Here is a 19,233-nt window from a genome sequence, read left to right as displayed (position 1 = left end):
AACTTTATTTCCTCCTTATAGTGGGAAATTGTTTATAGTTTTTTTTTATTATTATACTTTAAGTTCTAAGTCATAAGAACAAAGCTGGAGGCATCACGCTACCTGACTTCAAATTCATTGTTTTAATAGAATAACCCATGAAGTTCAAGGGCCAGAATGCAGCCCAGTGATGTGGACTGCCTCAGGGCATAGTCAGAAGGGCCTCTCCAGCTCTCTCTGCTCTGGGCTGATACTCATGCTGCAGGCCAGGCAGGGCTGCTGCTTTGTGCACATGGCAGAAGCAGCATGCCCCTGAGTGCTGGGATCCACCCCACCGCAGATCCAGCCGCACTTGTTCGTGGTTTCTGAATACTGCTTCCAGATCTCAAGAGAGTGAAAATCTCACTGCCCAGCTTGAGCGAGTGGTCAACCCTGCTCACCCTGCTGTTTGGGGGCTAGTCCCACAAACATGGCAGACACCCCCTGACCTCCTACAGGGGGTGCAGACTGTGGTGAACAAAGGGGACAACCCTCCACAAAGGGCCCATGACACGGTGTGAACATGCCCACAGTGGGGTGGGTGCACCAATTAGACAATGTTCGCGTGTGATATGACTAGATTTCTCGAGAGACGACTCTCATAGATCAATGTGCCTGTCACAGAGGAGCAAGGAGTATGCTTGAGAGGAAGAAACAATGAGTAGCTATTTGAATTCATTGTGAACTGGGCAAACGGTAAACAGGGATGACGCTGCTTCCCACATAGTCACATACACAGCATCACATAGTTAAGAAGATCAGCCACATTGAGTGTGGAGCTCACCTCCTGTTGGAGCAACATTCCCATTGACATTCAGAGAGGCGCGCTGCCCCCAGATGCTCGTTTTCAAACACAGGACGTGAGCAGTTTCACAAATATCCACCAGATGGTACCTTCCTACCAGAAATTAGGTTTCAGGTTGTGAAAATTCAAATTGTTTTTCCATTCTAAGGATAAGCTATAGAATCAGATGCCTGCCCTGGCTACGGTCAAAGGAAAGAAAATGGGTGAGGACCAATTCCAGGGGACGACCCACAGTGTTTTTATTCTCAGGAATACGAAACAGAATTTGCAGGGTCTTTGTGTGGTGGAGGGAGGGAGCTGCTGTGGATGAGTCACGGAAAGGCCGTGTGTAAGGGAAAGGCCTTGAGGTTATCTCCTGAGAGGAGTTGGTTGTAAATATCCTCAATGGCATCTTTGTTTTATCCCACTAGTTGCCAAATACCTGTGAGTCTGCACAGCGCTCCTGGAATGCTCAGAAATTATGACTGGTTACCCTGTCAAAGAAGGCCTTTGTTGGAGAAACTTCCTCATTTGTTCAGTCCTTTGGGTTCTAAGCCCTGAGCCGTAGTCTCCCCAGGTTGTCTGCCTGTGTGGGCTGGGGAGGGTAACTGATGTTCACCATGGGGTGACCCCCTTGTCCTGGTTTGGCAGGTGCCTTCCTGCCTTTAGCACTGACAGTAAAGCAAACCCAGGCAGTTGGTCATCTCGGTGCACTGAGCTGTACACACTAGGGACAATGCTAGATCCTCACGCAGGTTCAATGAGCTGGGCGATTTGAATATCTTCACATTATTAATCATTTTATTCTTGGCATTTGCTTACCAGATCTCCCTGCTTCATTTTGCCAAGGAGGCATATGTCAGAAAAGGTAAAGTTATGGAGAAAGAGGTTTTTTCTTGGCTTTTGAGTTCAGGCATTACAGAGGTAAAACCGAATAGATGTGGGAGAACATGTGGTAGATAGACACAATTTTCCGGGTTGGGGAGAGAAAAGAGAATAGTGAAACTCCGTCTCCACTAAAAATACAAAAATTAGCCTGGCATGGTGGCATGCGCCTGTAATCCCGACTACTTAGGAGGCTGCCGCAGGAAAATCACTTGAACCCAGGAGGTGGAGGTTGCAGTGATTCTGTTCCCTGCATTGGAAGTGCTCCCCACCAAACTCTCTAACAGAGGGGTTGGGATTTGCAGGCTCCCTGGGTGGCATGCTTTCAACACCTTGTGGGCTGCCTTCCACTCTGGTACTTTCCTCTGCCTGCTGATGCTTGAAATTCCTCGAACCGGCCACACAGACCTGCGTTCTGGAATCAGAGATAAGACTGGAAAGGCAAGGTTTCCCGGGACAGGAAAAGAGTGATTTAAATTCTCGCCGAGGTGTAAGCTGCGGATGGCAGGTTCTTTCCTGAGAACCGGCTTCAACTAGGAGGAGGAGGTTGGAAGCACGACCCAGAGCTGACCTGTCGATCAGAAGAGGAGTAAGCAGAAAGGAGGGACGCGTGGGTGGCAGGAGAGAAGGCTGGGGAGCCCCGCCATACTGAGCTGATCCCCACATTCCACGCTAATGGGTCTCTGTTTTGATTTTACAAGACTAAAAAGTAGTTTTCTAAAAACATTCTGGAATGCAAAAGATTCCCACTATTTATTTACTTACATAAGAATATTAATAATAAACAAACTCAACCACGTATAGTCACCACCATTCACAAAAGAAAGGATGTTTGAATGACAAAAAGGTGAAAACGACAATCTCCAAGTAGGATAATCCTTTACATTAGATGCACATAGCTTTATGGAAGAAGAATGACTGTTTTGCTGTTTTCTACCCCCCTTAGCCGTGATTCCATGAAAATGCTGGCAGAGACTGGCATCCAGGCACCAACTGGCTTTTGCGAATCACTCACTGTTCCCGCCCGGATTCTGAAGCCCGGAGGCGTTTATAGTTTGAGGCACCTTGCTTCCCCCTGGTGGCCACAGGGAATTACTGTCGCGACTAAAAGAAGCGTCACAGTGTATACACAGCGGGCCCTATCCCGCCATACATTCTATGCTTTTTGAACACCCGCCGTAGGCTAAGCATGGGACCCATGTGGGATGCGCACACATGGAGAAGAAGAGAGCCAGGCCCTTGCTGTCAAGGAACTTTCTTATAACACCGATGCTTCAAACAAAAGGTAGTGAAATTTTCTGGGTTTGTGCGTTGAAATGTCTTTCCCTTCAACTCCCCAACAAGGTGCTTTTACTCCCTCTTATCACCACTGCCTGCCAGAGGCAGTAAACTTGGGTCCAGCTGGCCCTGTCAACCTACATAACCACACAGTGAGAGGCTCTGCAAAGAAAGGCATTTATTCAGGAGCAGAGCATTGCAATGGTAATGCCACAGTAAACTATGTGCATATTCGAGGAGGCAAAGGAAGAAAGGAAGAGAAAGGTTTTCAAATAAAAAATGAGGAGGATTTCATACTTGTTTTGAAATGGTTATCCTTGGTTACAAAGATCAATAACAAAGGGGTTGCCAGTCCAAGGTTAGACGGGCAGTTGCTGGGCGGATGTCCTTGTGGAGGATTTTTTTTTTTTTTTTTAATGTGGAAGGCTGTGATGGCCTTTGTGCAAGGTTGTGGTTTTGCAGAGTCTTTTGTGTTAGTTTTTGTTATCAGGCATACAAATGTAGGAGCGCTTTCTTCTTGGCCTTTCCTAGCTCTATTTGTCAAGTTTCCCCCCCACCCCCAGATGGAGCCTTGCTCTGTCCCCCAGGTTACAGTGCAGTGGTGCGATCTTGGCTCACTGAAACCTCCACCTCCTGGGTTCAAGCGATTCTCCCTCCTCAGCCTCCTGAGTAGCTGGGATTACAGGCGCCCACCACCACGCCCAGCTAATTTTTGTATTTTTAGTAGAGATGGGGTTTCACCATGTTGGCCAGGCCTCAGGTGATCCGCCCACCTCAGCTTCCCAAAGTGCTGGGATTACAGGTGTGAGCCACTGTGCACAGCCTGCTGAGGTTTTTGGGTTTTGTTTGTTTTGCTTTTTTTTTTTTTAAAGAAAAAACATTAGTAACTCCATTTTGATTCTTACAACTTCCACACCACCTTGCACTGTATCTCCCTCTCTGCAGGGACAGCTGGTCTTGTAGACTCTGGCAATTCTGGACAACAATCTCACAGACAAACCATGATTACTCATTTCCCCGGGGAATGGCTGCTCTCAGCCCTTCTACAACCCTAGTCCTACTTACTTGGTTATCTCCTGGCCAGGCAAACCTCCTTTCCCCATGAAGTCCTTCCATGCCTGCTCCAAACCCACATGGCCTCTTTATTCTCAGGAATTCTCTCTACCATTATTTTTTGTTTGTTTGTTTGTTTGTTTTAATTTTTATTTTCCAAGTAGCCATGAAGTTCCCCGATGGCTGAGGCTGTGTTATACCAATTTTCTACCCGTCCTTCCTTCTCAAATTATGTCCCAGAGCTCCCAAGTTTCTCTTTTATTATGTACAGAAACTGTCTTCTTCCTTTCAAATATTGAGGCTACACTTAGGCCTCTTCAACATATTCCCTCATCAGAGATGGGAAGTAGTTAAGTCAGGATAGGCTAAGTTATTTGGCAGTAACTGTCAGGTCTCTGAGCCAAAGCTAAGCCATCATATCCCCTGTGACCTACACGTACACATCCAGATGGCCGGTTCCTGCCTTAACTGATGACATTCCACCACAAAAGAAGTGAAAATAGCCTGTTCCTGCCTTAACTGATGACGTTACCTTGTGAAATTTCTTTTCCTGGCTCATCCTGGCTCAAAACCCCCCCCCCAAAGCACCTTTGGCCCCCCCCCCCCAACTCCTGCCTGCCAGAGAACAAACCCCTTTGACTGTAATTTTCCTTTACCTACCCAAATTCTATAAAACGGCCCCACCCCTGTCTCCCTTCGCTGACTCTATTTTCGGACTCAGCCCGCCCGTACCCAGGTGATTAAAAAGCTTTATTGCTCACACAAAGCCTGTTTGGTGGTCTCTTCACACGGACGCGGATGACAGTAACAATCCCCAATCTCTGTGGCTTAAAATAACAAGGTCTATTTCCTCCTGAGGTTTCACGATGACCGTGAATCACTTAAGGATAGAGTTGCCAGATTTAGCAAAGAAAGATACATAACATTCAAATTTGAATTTCAGATGATCGGCGAATTTTTCAGTATAGGTATGTCTCAAATATTGCATACTGAAAATTATTACTTTTTCCTAAAATTAGTCAGGTGTAACTGGGCATCCTGTATTTGAGCTGACAATCTTGCTGAGGGGCCTGCTCCATGTCTTCACTCAGGACTCAGGCTAACGGTGCCTCCACACGTCAATCTCCGAGAAGAGAGAAAGGGGATGTGGTAATCTGCACAACGGCTCTTGAAGTTTTTCGGGTGGAGGAATCCACAGCACTTCCCATCGCATGTCTTTGGCCAAGGCTATCCAGGAGGCCATTCCTAACCTGGAAGGGGTGGGGAAATGAAGTCCTACCCTGTGCTCAGAAGGAGTGAGCACTAGGTTACCTGTAAACAGCCCAAATCACCACCATGGTTAGAGATATTTCCATAACTGCTGTCAGGAAAAAGTGATTTTTCCATCTGATTAAAACAAAAAAATTAGAGGTGAGGGTGGGGTGAAGGCAAAAGAAAAAAAAAAAGAAATTCATATTAAGCATAATCTTTTTCCTTGTTATTTCTATCTAGTGGTTAACCATTGCTTTCTAGTGAGCAGAAAAAAGCTTTCCATACACTACTTAAATATGTGAAAATAAGTAAATGTTGCATTCCCTTATCTTTTCTTCTCAGGATTACGTGTCTCCCCATTTTTTTTTTTTTTTTTTTTTTTTTTTTTTTTTACCACACTTTCCTCATATGATGTTGTTTCCAGAACTTTATTTACCATTGGTAATATATACTAACCGAATTGTAGCAGGCTGTGTTCACTAAGTGAACGCAGTGGGAGAAAAAATTTAAAAAGTAGTTTCTGGTGAGGAGAATCCAAAGATGACTTTTTGCCTAGACCCCTGGGTTTCTTCACCGGCGTCGCCTCTGGAAGATCAGCAGCTTCTCAACCCTCAACCACAATGGAAGCACCTGGAGAAATTAGTCAGTGCTGCGGAGGCTTCTCTGCCAGGGACTCTGATTGAATCGGCCTTGAGTGGGCCTGGGTATCTGTATTTTTTAAACAATGTTCTGTTATCTAGAGCTGCATAACAAGCTAACCTAAAAGTAAGGGTCTTGGAGTGAAAGTAATCATTTTATTTATTTATTTTTTCGAGACGGAGTCTCTCTCTGTCATCCAGGCTTGAGTGCAGTGCCGAGATCTTGGCTCACCGCAACCTCCACCTCTTGGGTTCAAGCGATTCTTCTGCCTCAGCCTCCCGAGTAGCCGGGACTGCAGGCGTGCGCCACTATGCCCGGCTAATTTTTGTATTTTTAGTAGAAATGGGGTTTCACCATGTTGGCCAGGATGGTCTCGTGATCCGGCTGCCTTGGCCTCCCAAAGTGCTGGGATTACAGGCGTGAGCCACCACACCCAGCCTCATTTTATTATTATCTTTCATGGTTCTAGATACAGACTACACTCAAACATAGAAGAAACCAATTTACACTGTAACAGAATTGCACAGGCAAAGGAGCCAGTGGCTGGAGTAAAGAGACTGTGCTTGTCTGAGGCTTAAAACAGGCTTTGGACTCTAACATCTGTAGGTAAGAAGCAGGCTGAAGGCCAGCTTGGCGCCCCAGGGAGTACACTTTCTTTTAGGCCCTTTTCAGCTACAGCTCAGGCAGGTAGGAAATTGAGAGGCCCTCCCGGTGGGCAGAGCCTGGGGCCAGAGAGAATCATGGGGCAGAAAGTTTCTCCCAGGGAAAACAATCAGTGGGGCTGGTCAAGGAATATTCCCCACCCTTAGGAAAAGGGGTGCTCACGATGTCCCCTGGGGGGAATTTAAAATGACATGGGTCAGTGACTCCTGTGTGCCTCCTATGCTTCTCTTTCCAAATGAGAGTGTTTATTGTGTCCCTGTCCCCAGTGGCATACTGGGATTGTGTGTGGGAGCAGGTGACTTGCTTTGTCGTTTCTTTGGTATCCCCATCTAAAGGAGGCGTGTCGAAACCTGCTGTAGACAGGCTTGTGCTTTGGCACAGATCCTGGACTTTCAGCTCTGAGCAGTGCCTGGAGGGGAGTTTTGGGTTGTGTCCCTTGGGGAACAGTAAGTGTGTTCTACTGTGAGAGGAGGGGAGAGAACTGTGTGTTTGGTAACCAGAGAACAGACTGTGGAGGATCATACGAATGTTCACCAAATACTGTGTCACCCTCCTCTGCAGGGCTTCTCCCTGCAGCGGGAGGATTCTACATCCTTGCTCTGTTGGATGCAGTGTGACCATTTGACTTGCTTTAACCAACGACACACGCATATAAGTGACAGGTGTAGCCTCTGAGCAGAAGGATTAAGAATCACTGTGTTTACCTTTCCCTCTGGGACAGCAACTGGCACTGTCCCAGACAGAAGCTGCTTTCTCAGTCCTGGTCCTGGAGTAAAGATGATGTGGAACAAAGCCATAACTGACTCACGGTGAAGGCAACGTATGAAAAATTCACCTTTTGTTGTTGCAAGCCCTTGGATGCTCTCAATTAATGGGGAGGCCTTTGGGACCCTGGGAACCCTAACAGGGCCTGAGTTCTTCTTGCACAATAGCTATCAGCTGCAAAAGGACACAGCCTTTTCAGACACTCAGTTTCCCTGTCCTTCCTGAGAAAATGGAGTTCCCCTCCACATGTCAGCAGGCTTGCCATCAGGAAAACAGTAGTTGACAGAGAGCTTCCGGGGGGCGCCAGCCTCCAGACAGCCTCCCGTCCACAGTACAGGTCTCTGTGAAGCAGAAATTGTGAGGAGTATTTGGCTTTCCGGGTTCCAGGCTGATGAAAGGCAGCTGAACACAGCAGACATTTTGAGATGGTGACAAGTCAGGGGAGCCTCTAGGTCCTACTTGTTGGAGGTCTTTTGTTGCCCTGTGACCTCTTGCCTTTGGCTTCCTCATTAGGTGTTAAAGACATTGGCAGTGACACTGGAATGGATGCAAAGATGGGAGAGGTCTACCCACAGCCCGTTCTACAGAGCAGAACTGAGGGTCAGGTATTGAGGTTGATTAAAGATGGCTGCCAATTCTGTGCTACTTGTCCCATTGAGCCGTGAAGTCTTATTCCCCTCCTTGGATCTGGACCAGCCTTGATGACTTGCTTATTACAATGTGGTAGAAGTGATGGTGCATGACTTCCAAGGTTAGATCAGAAGAAGCCTTGAAGTTCCTGCCTTGGTCTCTTGAAACACTCTCTCTAAGTGTCAGCTTACCATGTAAGAAGTCTGACGCCCTGAGACCGCCATGTTGGCACAGTTATGGGTGGATGCTCCAGTAGACGGATCCAGCTGAGCCCAGCTCTCCAACCATTCCCACCCCCAAACCATGGGTGAAACTGTCTTGGACCCTCCAGTCCAGCCCACTCAACATCTAAATACGACAGACTGACCTCAGCTGATACCATCACCCAGCTAAACTGTCCCTGAAACTGACCCGCAAAATCATGAGATAAACTAAAATGGTTGTTGTCCTAAGTCACTGAGATAATAGAGCAGATATATATGTACTTAACACTCTCTCCTCGGGGGCCTGCTTTTCCTTTCCCCATTTTGTGTTGCATGCCTGGTTGTTCTCACAGATTTCGCAAGTTGGGAGGTGTGATGAGCCTGGGATATTCATCTTCAACAGAAACGATCCAGATAAGCTCTTCATTCCAACAGGGTTTGGGCTGCACTGCAATTTTGTTGTCAAACTGGATTTGGAGGTGCTCAGGTTTAGTGAGCACCTCCGTGGGAAAGAGAACTCCGTTGGATGGCAATGTAAGAGGACTCTGCCTACAGAAATAAGGTGAGACAGCTCACTGCAGTTTAACAATTGTAACATGTGCTTAACTAATCTCTTTCTTACAGTTACTCTTTGAAGTGAGTATTATTTCCATTATATAGACAAGTAAATTGAGGCCAGGCAGCACAAGCAGTACGTGCCAGATGGGATTTCAAACCAGGCTTGTTCATCAAATAGGCTACCATGAGGTTAATGCCTAAGAGACAGACCTAAACATTCATTTTATAAATGGGAAGACTGAAGACCAGAGAGATTAAGTTGTTTTGCTGCTGTGTTCTGTAACTAACCACACATTTTCTGGCCAGTAGACTCCAGCCTGATCCTCAAGGGTCTCTAGAGTGTAGGCCAAAGCCATGCTGAGTGTCTTCAGGAGTGCTATTTTAGGAGGGAAACAGAAGAGATGGTATCTGTACTGCCATTTCTAGTATGTTCCCAGAGAAAGCAAGTCCCTCATCACCTTTCTGTTTCACTCCTGGCAGAAGGGTGGGGACTGTGATTTGATGGATGAACAGTTGGTGGGTCCAAAATACTAGATTGCTATCATGTGCTTTTCTCTGGAGAGAGCATCCTCTCATGAAAACATCCAACCCTGTGGTCTGGCAGAGGTCACAAAGATAGTTCCATCTTTGCTCCAGAGCATGGAAAACGGGAGATACAGTAAATCAGTGGGGGCTATTCTGGGATCATAGGCTACTCAAAAGGCCATTCCTGGCTTCTCTTGCATCTTTCAGGCTGTGTGGATGCGGGACCCAAGTCGGCATCCATCAGCAGCAGGGGGAGTGGTGCAGAGGCTGGTGCGGAACATTGCATATTTACAAATAGAACAAGGACCTGGTGTGACTTGGATAAAGAGAAGTCCAAATAGAGTCAGAAATTCTAAGTTGAAATCACTGTGGAGATTAAGTATTTATGAAGCACTTTGTACCCACAAAATAAATTTGAGTCATTTATCATCCAAACTCACAGTATTGTAGTAACATATAAGTATCTGGGTTATGGCTAAGGACCCAAACTTGAAGTACTACCTGTATAAAAGAGGACATTTTATGCACTTGGGTCCTGTTTTTAATACTATTGTGGAGCAAAATCAAGAATTTAAAAAATAAGTACCTGAGTACCTGAGTCTTGATCCAGACCCATTATGACTGTGCAAACCTGTAATTCTCTCCTGTGACACTTCTGAAGTGGTGACTCCCCTGTCGCAGGCAGCAGTGAAAGGCAGATTCTTTCTAATAACCCTTTCTTCTTTGTCTCACAACATGATGATTTGCCTTTGTGTAGATCTTTGTGTTCGGAGATGAGCAGATGACAGACTGTGATGCTGGAGATTTTGAATGTGCACCCGGCTGAGAAGACCACACCAATGGGCCTATATGCAGAATTCAAGGTGAAAACTGCTTTGGATGGTGGTAGTTGAAGCTGTTTGCAAAACCAGCAGCTGACGGTGGCTCTGCTGGTCATCCAGAAGCCTCCAGGAAGTCATAGCTACGTCTCATTTCTCCTCTGACTGTTCAAATGACCTCTTTTACAAAAATACTTCTCTACTTAATCTACCCTCTCTCTCCAATTGTCTAAAACCCCACTTCTTAGAATTATTGACCATAGGATCTAAAAGGGCTTGTATAGATTATTTCATCCAACCTTCTTATTCCATTACTGAGGAAACTGAGAGTCTAAAAGGTTAAAATAAGACCAGAATCCAAGTATTTCAAGTCTTCTTTCAATCTTGTAATGTTTGATTTTGTTAAATATGTATCCTATAGCTACACTGAATGCTTTTTATTTTGGATTCTTCTCCATCCCCTAGTATGCCTTACTCAGGGCTCATTCATAGCAAATAAATGTCTGATCAGCAGTTGACTGGTAATGGTTGCCTGGAGTACTGTCCTGAAGGGGAGCCAGTGGAATAGATCTCACGGTTTCTCTCCAAATGTGACCTCTACTGAGATAACTTTGACCACCCTAGCTAAAAAGTGTTCTCTCTCCCCCATTCCCTCAGGCACGCACTATCCCCTTTCCTTGCCTAGTTGTATTCCTATCACCTCTCATTATCTAAAATTATTTTTCTTGTCTGTTGCCTTGTTTCCCCACAAGAATGTAAGTTCCAAAAGGGCAAGGACTTTGTTTATCTTGTCCATTGCAGGATCTGCTGTGCTTATTAGAGTGCTGACATGTAGGAATCACTCAATAAATAATTGTGGAGTAGATGGCCAAATGCTGTAATTGATTAGTGATGTCTGCCATGGGCAATGGAGAGACAAATTACCGGAGTCATTGCAAAGCTTTTGTCACTGGTGTTTATTGGCCAACCAACCAATCCCAGATGCAAGACTGGTTTCCTTTTGACATTCAATTTGATTCTGCGCCATTGTGGGATAACCAGTTATTAGGTTCTCTGGAAGGAAGAATTCCCAGAATCACTAGTTAGGCAACTGAAAAGAAGAAAGGCATATTTTCTGCTAACTCTTCTCCTCATTGTCTTATTCATCATGACACTTCTACAACGTTGCAGAATTCTTAGCACATAGTAGGTGCACAATAAATATTTATTCACTGACAATTTGTGCTTTCTCAATGTCATTTTAAGAGGTGTGGGGAAAAGAGAGGTCGGCTTGTTAGTGTGTTTATATAGAAAGAAGTAAATTTAAGAGACTTCATTTGGCTCTGTATTTGAGATGCTGTTAATCTGTGACTCTACCCCATCCTGTCCTTGCTAGAGACATCGCTGTGGTAATTTAAGGTTGAAAAGATTTTGGGCTGTAAGGAATGTGCTTTGTTAGGCAAATGCTTAAAGCCGCTTGTGGTTGTAAGTCAGTACCATTCTCTTAAATCTCAGTAAAAGATTTGAAAGAGCATTTCTGCTCCTCCCGTCCCGGGCAAATGGAACATCTCCGTGTATCTGTATGTTTTACTGCTGATTTACTCCTTATCTTGAGCAATAAATACTGAGGGGAACTCAGGCTGGTGCCGTTGTGGGTCCTCTGTAAGCACCGAGCACCGGTCCCCTACCCCCGCTTTTCTTTCTATACTTCTGTCTCTGTTTATTGATTCTTTTCTCAGAGTCTCTCGTTCCACCTAACGAGAAGCAACCCACAGTGTGGAGGGCAGCCACCCCTTCAAAGAGGATTTTTTAAAACTTTCCTGCTAATCTGAAAGAGCTGCACCATAGAACACAGTATATAGCTCACAGTACACAGTACACGTTCGTGTGCCTGGTTGAGACTCAGGTGTACAAAGTAATGAGCAGAGTTCAGGTAAATATCCAAATTAAACTGTTCTAAAGTAGGGTGAGCAGCATCCATTACCTTAGCCCTGAATATTGGCTATTCTTATCCATCTTCTCCTTGAAGTCAATATTTGAAATAGGCTTTTGTGAGGCAGGAGAGGCTTAAGAAAAATAAAAAAAACCAAAGAGGGATTTAGTGCTTAAATATATTTATGAATTCGTCTCAATTTCTCTTTATCTCTTTTTAAAGAGCTGTGGTATATGTGAAAACATTTGTAGCAGGTAGAGGTTTTGAAAATTGGCTCATTTTAACCCAATAGATACTGTTGTTTCATGTCAAAAGCAGGATATGATGCAGTGTGCCCTGACAGATCTGATTTAATATTCTCTAGGACTCTGGGGTTGTATACCATCTATACTCTCCTAATATTGATGGTGTCAATATGACGTGACATTTAATTATTTGCATAGCCTATTTAAAATGAAAATAGCAATGGGCTCTGAGTTCTTTTCAAGCTTTAATACACTCTCCCTTTAAAAATATATTTTTCATAAATTACTCTGCTGTCTGGCAGACCATCACATTCTTCAGTTCCTGTAATAAAAGGGGATGGTGTGATGTGGGTGTGAAACGCAGAGGAGAGCACCATGGTTAAACAAGAGCGGACACTGATCAAGTCCATTAATCAAAGTGCCTTTTAAATCTCTGCAAGTTGAGAACTGTAACATCCAGGGATTTGATTAAAGAGGAAATATAAAATGGCAGAAGAGGCCAATAGCTGCCTGGGCAGGTCACATCTCAGAGCCCCTGATTAATGGAACATTGCTTTCAATGGAATTTGTTTTCTCTGGATCATCTTTTGGAGCTTATTTGCTAAGAAAAGGTGGATTTGAGCTGCAATATCTTCTTGCGGCTATTGGAAAAACACCAATATGGCAGAAACTTGAAAATCTCTTCAGGCTGGCCTTTTATGCCTTTTCCTCTATGGATTATCCTGACTCCCCTGATTTCCACATAACCCAAATAACTTCACAAGGCTAACATCACTGCCCAATTTCAGTGCTCTAAAGGCAAGGATTCCTAAGCACTATTGAAGCAGGTTTTCACCCTAGAGGTGAATACCTGTTATCATCGGTGCCATTCAGTCATTCTTTGGTGTGTTCATTTTATTTAATCCATTTATTCAGAAATACTTCTTGAACATTTATGTCTAAGCCCCGAATTACATGTCAGAAGAAAGGTGAAAAGCCTCCATACCTATCAAGTGCCTTCAGTGTGGTAGAGAGAGGTCAAGAAACACCTGCTATAAAATATGGCGAGATCTGGCTACCCTGGAGGCTATGCCCTGGAAGAATGATGGGAGCAAGTAGGAAGGACCTCTGAAACCTCTGGGGGTTGGTGTTGTGGAGTGTTCCCAGGGAAGTTCTCAATAGGAGAGAAGTTGGGAGGTTGGGCAGGGGGAGAGCCAGGGTGAGTGAAGGCACCTGCACCAAGTGGAGGAGGCAGAGAGTAGAGTGCTTGGGAATGGCAAGTGCAGCCACAGTGTGGAGGATGCAGGTGCAAAGGTGTGGACAGGCCAGCAGGAGCCTGTGGGAGAGGACTTCTATTTCAGGGGGAGATGGGAAGCCATTCCAGGATTTTCAATGGGCAACATGCTAGAAAGATGGCTCCTGGGGCAGTGTGGAGAATAGGTAAGAGTGGGAGAAAATTTCAGTGAGGGCGAAAACTAGGAGCTGGGCCCTGATCTTGGAGAGAAATGGCTAAAACATGAGCTAATAAAGGAAGTAGAAAAAGGAAATTTGAGATGTATTTGAGAAATCTATAGGATCAATGTGAGGCAAGCCAAATCTGGTGAGAAGTACAACTTCACCTCTGTTCAAGGTTGCATTTACTTTGGTTTGCTTACAAAACCTCAAATCAGCAAACTAATGCCATTTGTGGGAATAGAACAAAGGCCTCCCACTGCCCTTCTTGTTTCTAGAGGTTTCCCATATTTTGCAGATGTTGGTAGTCCACGTAACTGACATGTCCACCAGGCCAGAGAGGCTAAGAACTGTGAGTTTTGTGGGCTTGGTTACATTAGCACCTAGAACCACTGATAGTTCCATGCAAGGCAGGTCACACTCCTCACACTAAAGTCTAAATTCTGGGTCTTGAAGTTCTGGATTGAGCAATTTCTCTTTTCTCTCCATGTAATTCTGGACCTGAATACTTCTTGTCTATTTTGTGATCTTTCTCTGGGTAGGACTGGCCAAAGCTCATGATACAAAGCTTTGTATCATAAAGGGAAGAGTGTAGGTGGTCTCCCAGGCTGCTGGTTCAGGTGAATGTGTACATGGTTGTGCCATTCATTCACCCTCATGGTAAACACAAAGAAGAGATAGGATTCAATAAGGGAAGAAACTTTAGGGTGTGTTTGCTTGAGCTGTTTGTGGGACCCCAGAGAGATTTAGGTCTGGAGTTGAAGTTTGGGTCTCCCTGGGATAGTAGTACATATTTGAGATTTTAAAAAGATATGGTGAAAACCATCAGTGTGTGTGAAGGGTGGAGGATGTGTAGAACAACAGGACAGAGCCCTGTGAAACATTCATATTTAATCAGAGGAAGAGAAGTGCTGTGGACTGAAGGTTTGTGTTCCCCTCGAATTCATATGTTCAAGCCCTAACTTCCAGTTTGATGGTATTTTGAGATGGGGATTTGAGAGGTGACTAGGGTTAGATAAAGCCATGAGGATGGGGCCTTTCTGATGGGATTAGTGGCCTTATAAGAAGGAAGCAGGAGAAGTCTCATTCTCTCTTCATGTGCATAAACTGAGAAAAGGAATGTGAGGACATAGCAAGAAGGCAGCTGTCTGCAAGCCAGCAAGAGAGCCCTCACCAGGAACCAAACCAGCTGGCACCTTGGTCTTGGACTTCTCAGCTTCCAGAACTGTGGGAAACAATTTCTGCTGTTTAATCTGCCCAGTCTATGGTGTTTCATTATAGTAGCCCAAATTGACTGAAACAAGGAACCTGTAAAAAAGAATAAAAAGACTAACAAGGCCAGGGGCAGTAGCTCATGCCTGTAATCCCAGCACTTTGGGAGGCTGAGGTGGGTGGATCGCCTGAGGTCAGGAGTTTGAGACCAGCCTGGCCAACATAGTGAAACCCCGTCTCTACTAAGAAAACAAAAAGTTAGCTGAGCATGGTGGTGGGTTCCTGTAATCCCAAGTACTCGGGAAGCTGAGGCAGGAGAATCGCTTGAACTCTGGAGGCAGAGTTTGCAGTAAGCCAAGATTGTGCCATTGCCTGGGCAACAAGAGCAAAACTCTGTCTCAAAGAAAAAAAAAAAAAAAAAAGTAACAAGTGGGCTAAGGGGAGAAGCAGGGCATAATAGCTCCATGGAGGTGAAATAATTAGGCTGGTGTAAAGAGAAATGACAGTTCAGCTGTGTGAATAAAAGATACAGATTTTGGGTGTCCATTGGGCTCATAGGTCTATTTTGTGCTTACAGTTTTGTGTTGTTGTCCATGTGTGTATTATATGTGGCACTTTCAGATGGAATAAATGAATTAAGAAACACCTATTCTGATCACCAACATAGTTTTGATTAAAAATTCAGTTTTTTTCATATTACAGTGGTGACAACTATTTATTATAGGAAAAAGAGTAGATTAGGATAAAGAAAATCAAAATATGTAAAAGAAATATCTTTCCTAATACTACTATTCAGTGAAACTGCTTTTATTAGGTTGTTGCAAAAGTAATTGTGGCTTTTGCTATCACCTTCAATGGCAAAAACCACAATTACTTTTGCACCAACCTAACTAAATCTGTTTCGTGTATGCCCTTCCTTGCTCTTTTATTCTGTCTCTTCCACATTTCCATATTCACACATATATTTACACATTCACATGTGTGTATAATAAATAAATGGGATTGCATTGCTTTGTAACCTGCTTTTTCAATCTAATGAACACAGTCTCTGCCAATAAATATCCATAGAATAATTTTTAAAATGGCTATAACCAATCTCTTATTGTTGGATATTTAGGTTGCTATTATAAATAATATTGTAAGGACTATCTTTATAGCCACAAATTAACTTGTATTCTTAATTAGTCGCTTAAGTTAACTTCCTTAAAGTAGAATTGTAGAATCAAAAAGTATTCACATTTTTAAGAAAGCATCGTTAGTATTCACTTGTTTGTATGTTATATGTATGCAATACTGAGAGATAGTCTTTAAGTTAGACTTTGTTAACTCAGGTAATTGTTGAATTAGGTTATTGACTAATCCATTACCATTTTATTGAGACCTGTATGCAGCTCACTATGCATATTTATGTAACATGAATACTAAACTATTTAGGGCAAATTCTGATGGCAACTTTTAGTTATTTTACATCAAAGAAGTGACTAGAATCCATAACTGGTGGGGCCAAGAGAGTAATCTCTCTTAAAGGCTATTTTAGATATTTTTCTGTTTTCTACATGCTGCACTTGTTTGTGCTAAATTCTTAGTATTTAGTTGCTCACTTGTTCAATGTTCTGTCTTAATGTACTGAATTTTTCTTAAGTGTTTTCATTGGAAGATTTTATTGCTTGCTAGTTGCCTGCTTTTCTGCAGATGAGAAATGGCACGGTGAGGTCTGTCTTCTGCCTTTCTAGGTAGAACTTCTGTGCTCCCTGAGGTGATGAGTACTTTTGGGTACCATGACGGTTGAGGAGTACTTTAAATCTATTCTGGTGGGAAGAGCTCCATCTAGGTGGTAGTCTGAGCTGAAAATGGATCCTTTCACTTAGTAGTATTGCCGCGATTCCCATGCAGGGCTGAGCACATGACTGCTTAACCACTTCATTCATCCATGCAGTAAACACTTATCAAGGATCTGCTATGTGTTGGGCACTGTTTGATGACACTTGGGAGCAAAACAGACAGCACCTCTGTCCATGTGGGGCTTTCGTTCTTGTAGAGGGCTCAGAATAAAAAAAAGAAACGAAGATGGTATTACATGATTATAAATGTCATGGTGGCAATAGAACATATCGATCTAATAGGTGTGACCGGGGAAGTGGTAGGAGAATATGTCATTGGATTGGTTGAGGAGTTAATGTTTGAGTTGAGAATTGAATAATAATTAAGAAGTAGCCAGCCTTGGGAAGATCTGAGGAAATGCTACTTAGTGGAGAAGAATGTAAATGCAGAACCCCTGAAGAGGACTAAGTTGAGTGTGTTTGAGCCACAGAAGGAGGGCCAGTGGGGCATTTTGATCACACTTTTTTTTTGATCACACAGAGGGAGGTTAGAGATGAGCTGGAGGCAGGTGGGGAAAGATGATGTGGAGTCTGTGGGTCAAGCCAGGAAAACTGGATACATTCAAAGGGCGATGAGAAGCTTTAGTGTGTTTTAAGCCAGAGTGACACGACTGTTTTACATTTACAAAAGTTTGTGGGAAATGGATCCCAAGTTTAGCCAGGAAATTGCCTGTTATGAAATCAACAAGGAATTTTTAGAAAATGAGAACACTAAAACCATGCTGAATTCTTCCGAAAGGCCAAGTAAGATAAGGGCAGAAAATCACCCTCTGGGTTCAGCAGGGTGGAAGCCATTGAGGACTTGGGCAAGAGGGTCTTCATTTCAGAAATGATGATGGAAAACTGAGTACAGTGGGCTGAGGAGAGAATAGCGCTCTAGGGGAAAACTGAGATGAAGAAACTCTGGGCCTGGGTCAGTCACACAGCTAAGGCTAGAAGCAAGGCAAGGAGGTGAAAAAGGGACCAAGGGAAACTCTACGTACTGAGCAGGGCAACCTCCAGCGCCCTCGGCTTTCTCAGCAGTCACGATACTGGCAGCCATCCCTATGTGTGCAAGGCAGGAGTCTGGGGGACTTTTGTCTGGAGAAACTGTCTAGTGAAGATAAAAGAACTCCAGATACTGACATCTGAGGAACCAAAACAAAGGGGCCAGATGCCCACCCCGTGACTGTACAATGAGGCACACCAGTCAGTATATTGCATTTCCACACCCATGGCTTCTGGTTGCATTCTCATGCCTTACTTTAAAACATGTACAGAAACCCAATGAAGAACATACATTTGAAGCACCCTCTGCTGTGAAATACAGAGACCAAACCTGACAAACAGGAGAAAAGAACCCAGAGAAAACAGACAATGTAGAGATCAAACACTTCAAAACACCATAATTAATATTTTCAGAGACATAAGAGGGGATTTTACATGCATAGAAAAAGAAGAGGGTACTATTAAAAAGGACCAGAGAAAAAGATAGAGGATTGGAATTTTAAAATATGATAGAAGAATTGGCACAGAAAGTTGAGGAAATCTTCCAGAATGTAAGACATAACAAGAACAAAAAGAGATGGAAAAAGAAAAGAAAATTAAAAAATTGACATTACTTTGATAAAATAAAAATGAAAGATAAAGTTTAGTAGTTTGTCAAAATCAAAATGTTAAGCTACTATAAAATAGAAAATTTTTAATGCTGGGTATTAAATGAAATGAAAAAAGCATATTTATTGACATAGAAAGGTAGTTATAATCATTTAAGCCAAAAAGTACAGTTTACAGAATGTTAGCTGGTTTGCTAATTTAAAAAAGTTATATCCAAGCAAAACAAACCATAGAATATGTACATCAAAATAAGCTTATCATTGGATTGTGATATTATGGGTTATATTATTTAGAGTAGGCTGAAGTCTTATAACAAATAGACCCCACTATTTAATGGGTTCAAACTCTTTTCCGACAACTCTATTGAGATATAATTCATATACCATACAATTACCCTACTTAAAGTGTACAATTCAGTGTTTTCCAGTAAATTAACAGAAACGTACAATCATCACCATAGTCAATTTTGGAACATTTTGACCTCCTCAAAAAGAAATTCTGTACCCTTTAGTTATCATTCCTCTAACCTCCGCATTGCCACCCTCCCAACCCTAAGCAACCACTGGACCTACTTCTATCTGTGCAGATTTCCCTATTCTGGATATTTTACATATATGAAATCATATAATATCTGGTTATCTTTGTTCAATTTCTGTTGCTTATCAGAATACCTGAAAGTGGGTAATTTGTAAAGAAAAGTCATTTATTTCTTGTAAATATGGAGACTGAGAAGTCCAAGTTCAAGGGGCCACATCTGGTGAGAGTCTTCTTGCTGTTGGGGACTCTGGCATGCCAAGGGGGCTGAGTGTGCTAAGGTGCTCTCCTGTGCTAGCTGACATATCTCTTTCTTCTTTTAAAAGGCCAACCGTGATAACCCATATAATCTG

General features: G+C 43.4%; 1 protein-coding gene and 1 long non-coding RNA gene across 2 annotated transcripts in view; both read left to right on the top strand.

The window, feature by feature from the left end:
• LOC108516960 (actin-related protein 3-like) overlaps positions 1-1,287 on the top strand; it is a 66,052-nt gene extending 64,765 nt beyond the window's left edge. The window contains exons 12-13 of the mRNA XM_017854731.1: positions 837-908; positions 1,234-1,287. Of these exons, the coding sequence (XP_017710220.1) occupies positions 837-908; positions 1,234-1,287 (126 nt within the window). The remainder of the gene's footprint in view (positions 1-836; positions 909-1,233) is intronic.
• A 1,463-nt stretch (positions 1,288-2,750) lies between these two features.
• Positions 2,751-19,233, top strand: part of LOC108516961 (uncharacterized) — a 29,538-nt gene continuing 13,055 nt past the window's right edge. Inside the window, exon 1 of the long non-coding RNA XR_001881959.1 lies at positions 2,751-2,972. This is a non-coding gene — a long non-coding RNA (uncharacterized LOC108516961). The remainder of the gene's footprint in view (positions 2,973-19,233) is intronic.

This window comes from Rhinopithecus bieti, unplaced genomic scaffold (assembly GCF_001698545.2).
Source record: "Rhinopithecus bieti isolate Rb0 unplaced genomic scaffold, ASM169854v2 scaffold_37914, whole genome shotgun sequence".
In the NCBI taxonomy this organism is placed as follows: Eukaryota; Metazoa; Chordata; class Mammalia; order Primates; family Cercopithecidae; genus Rhinopithecus; species Rhinopithecus bieti.
This window is presented reverse-complemented; position numbering and strand designations above follow the sequence as displayed.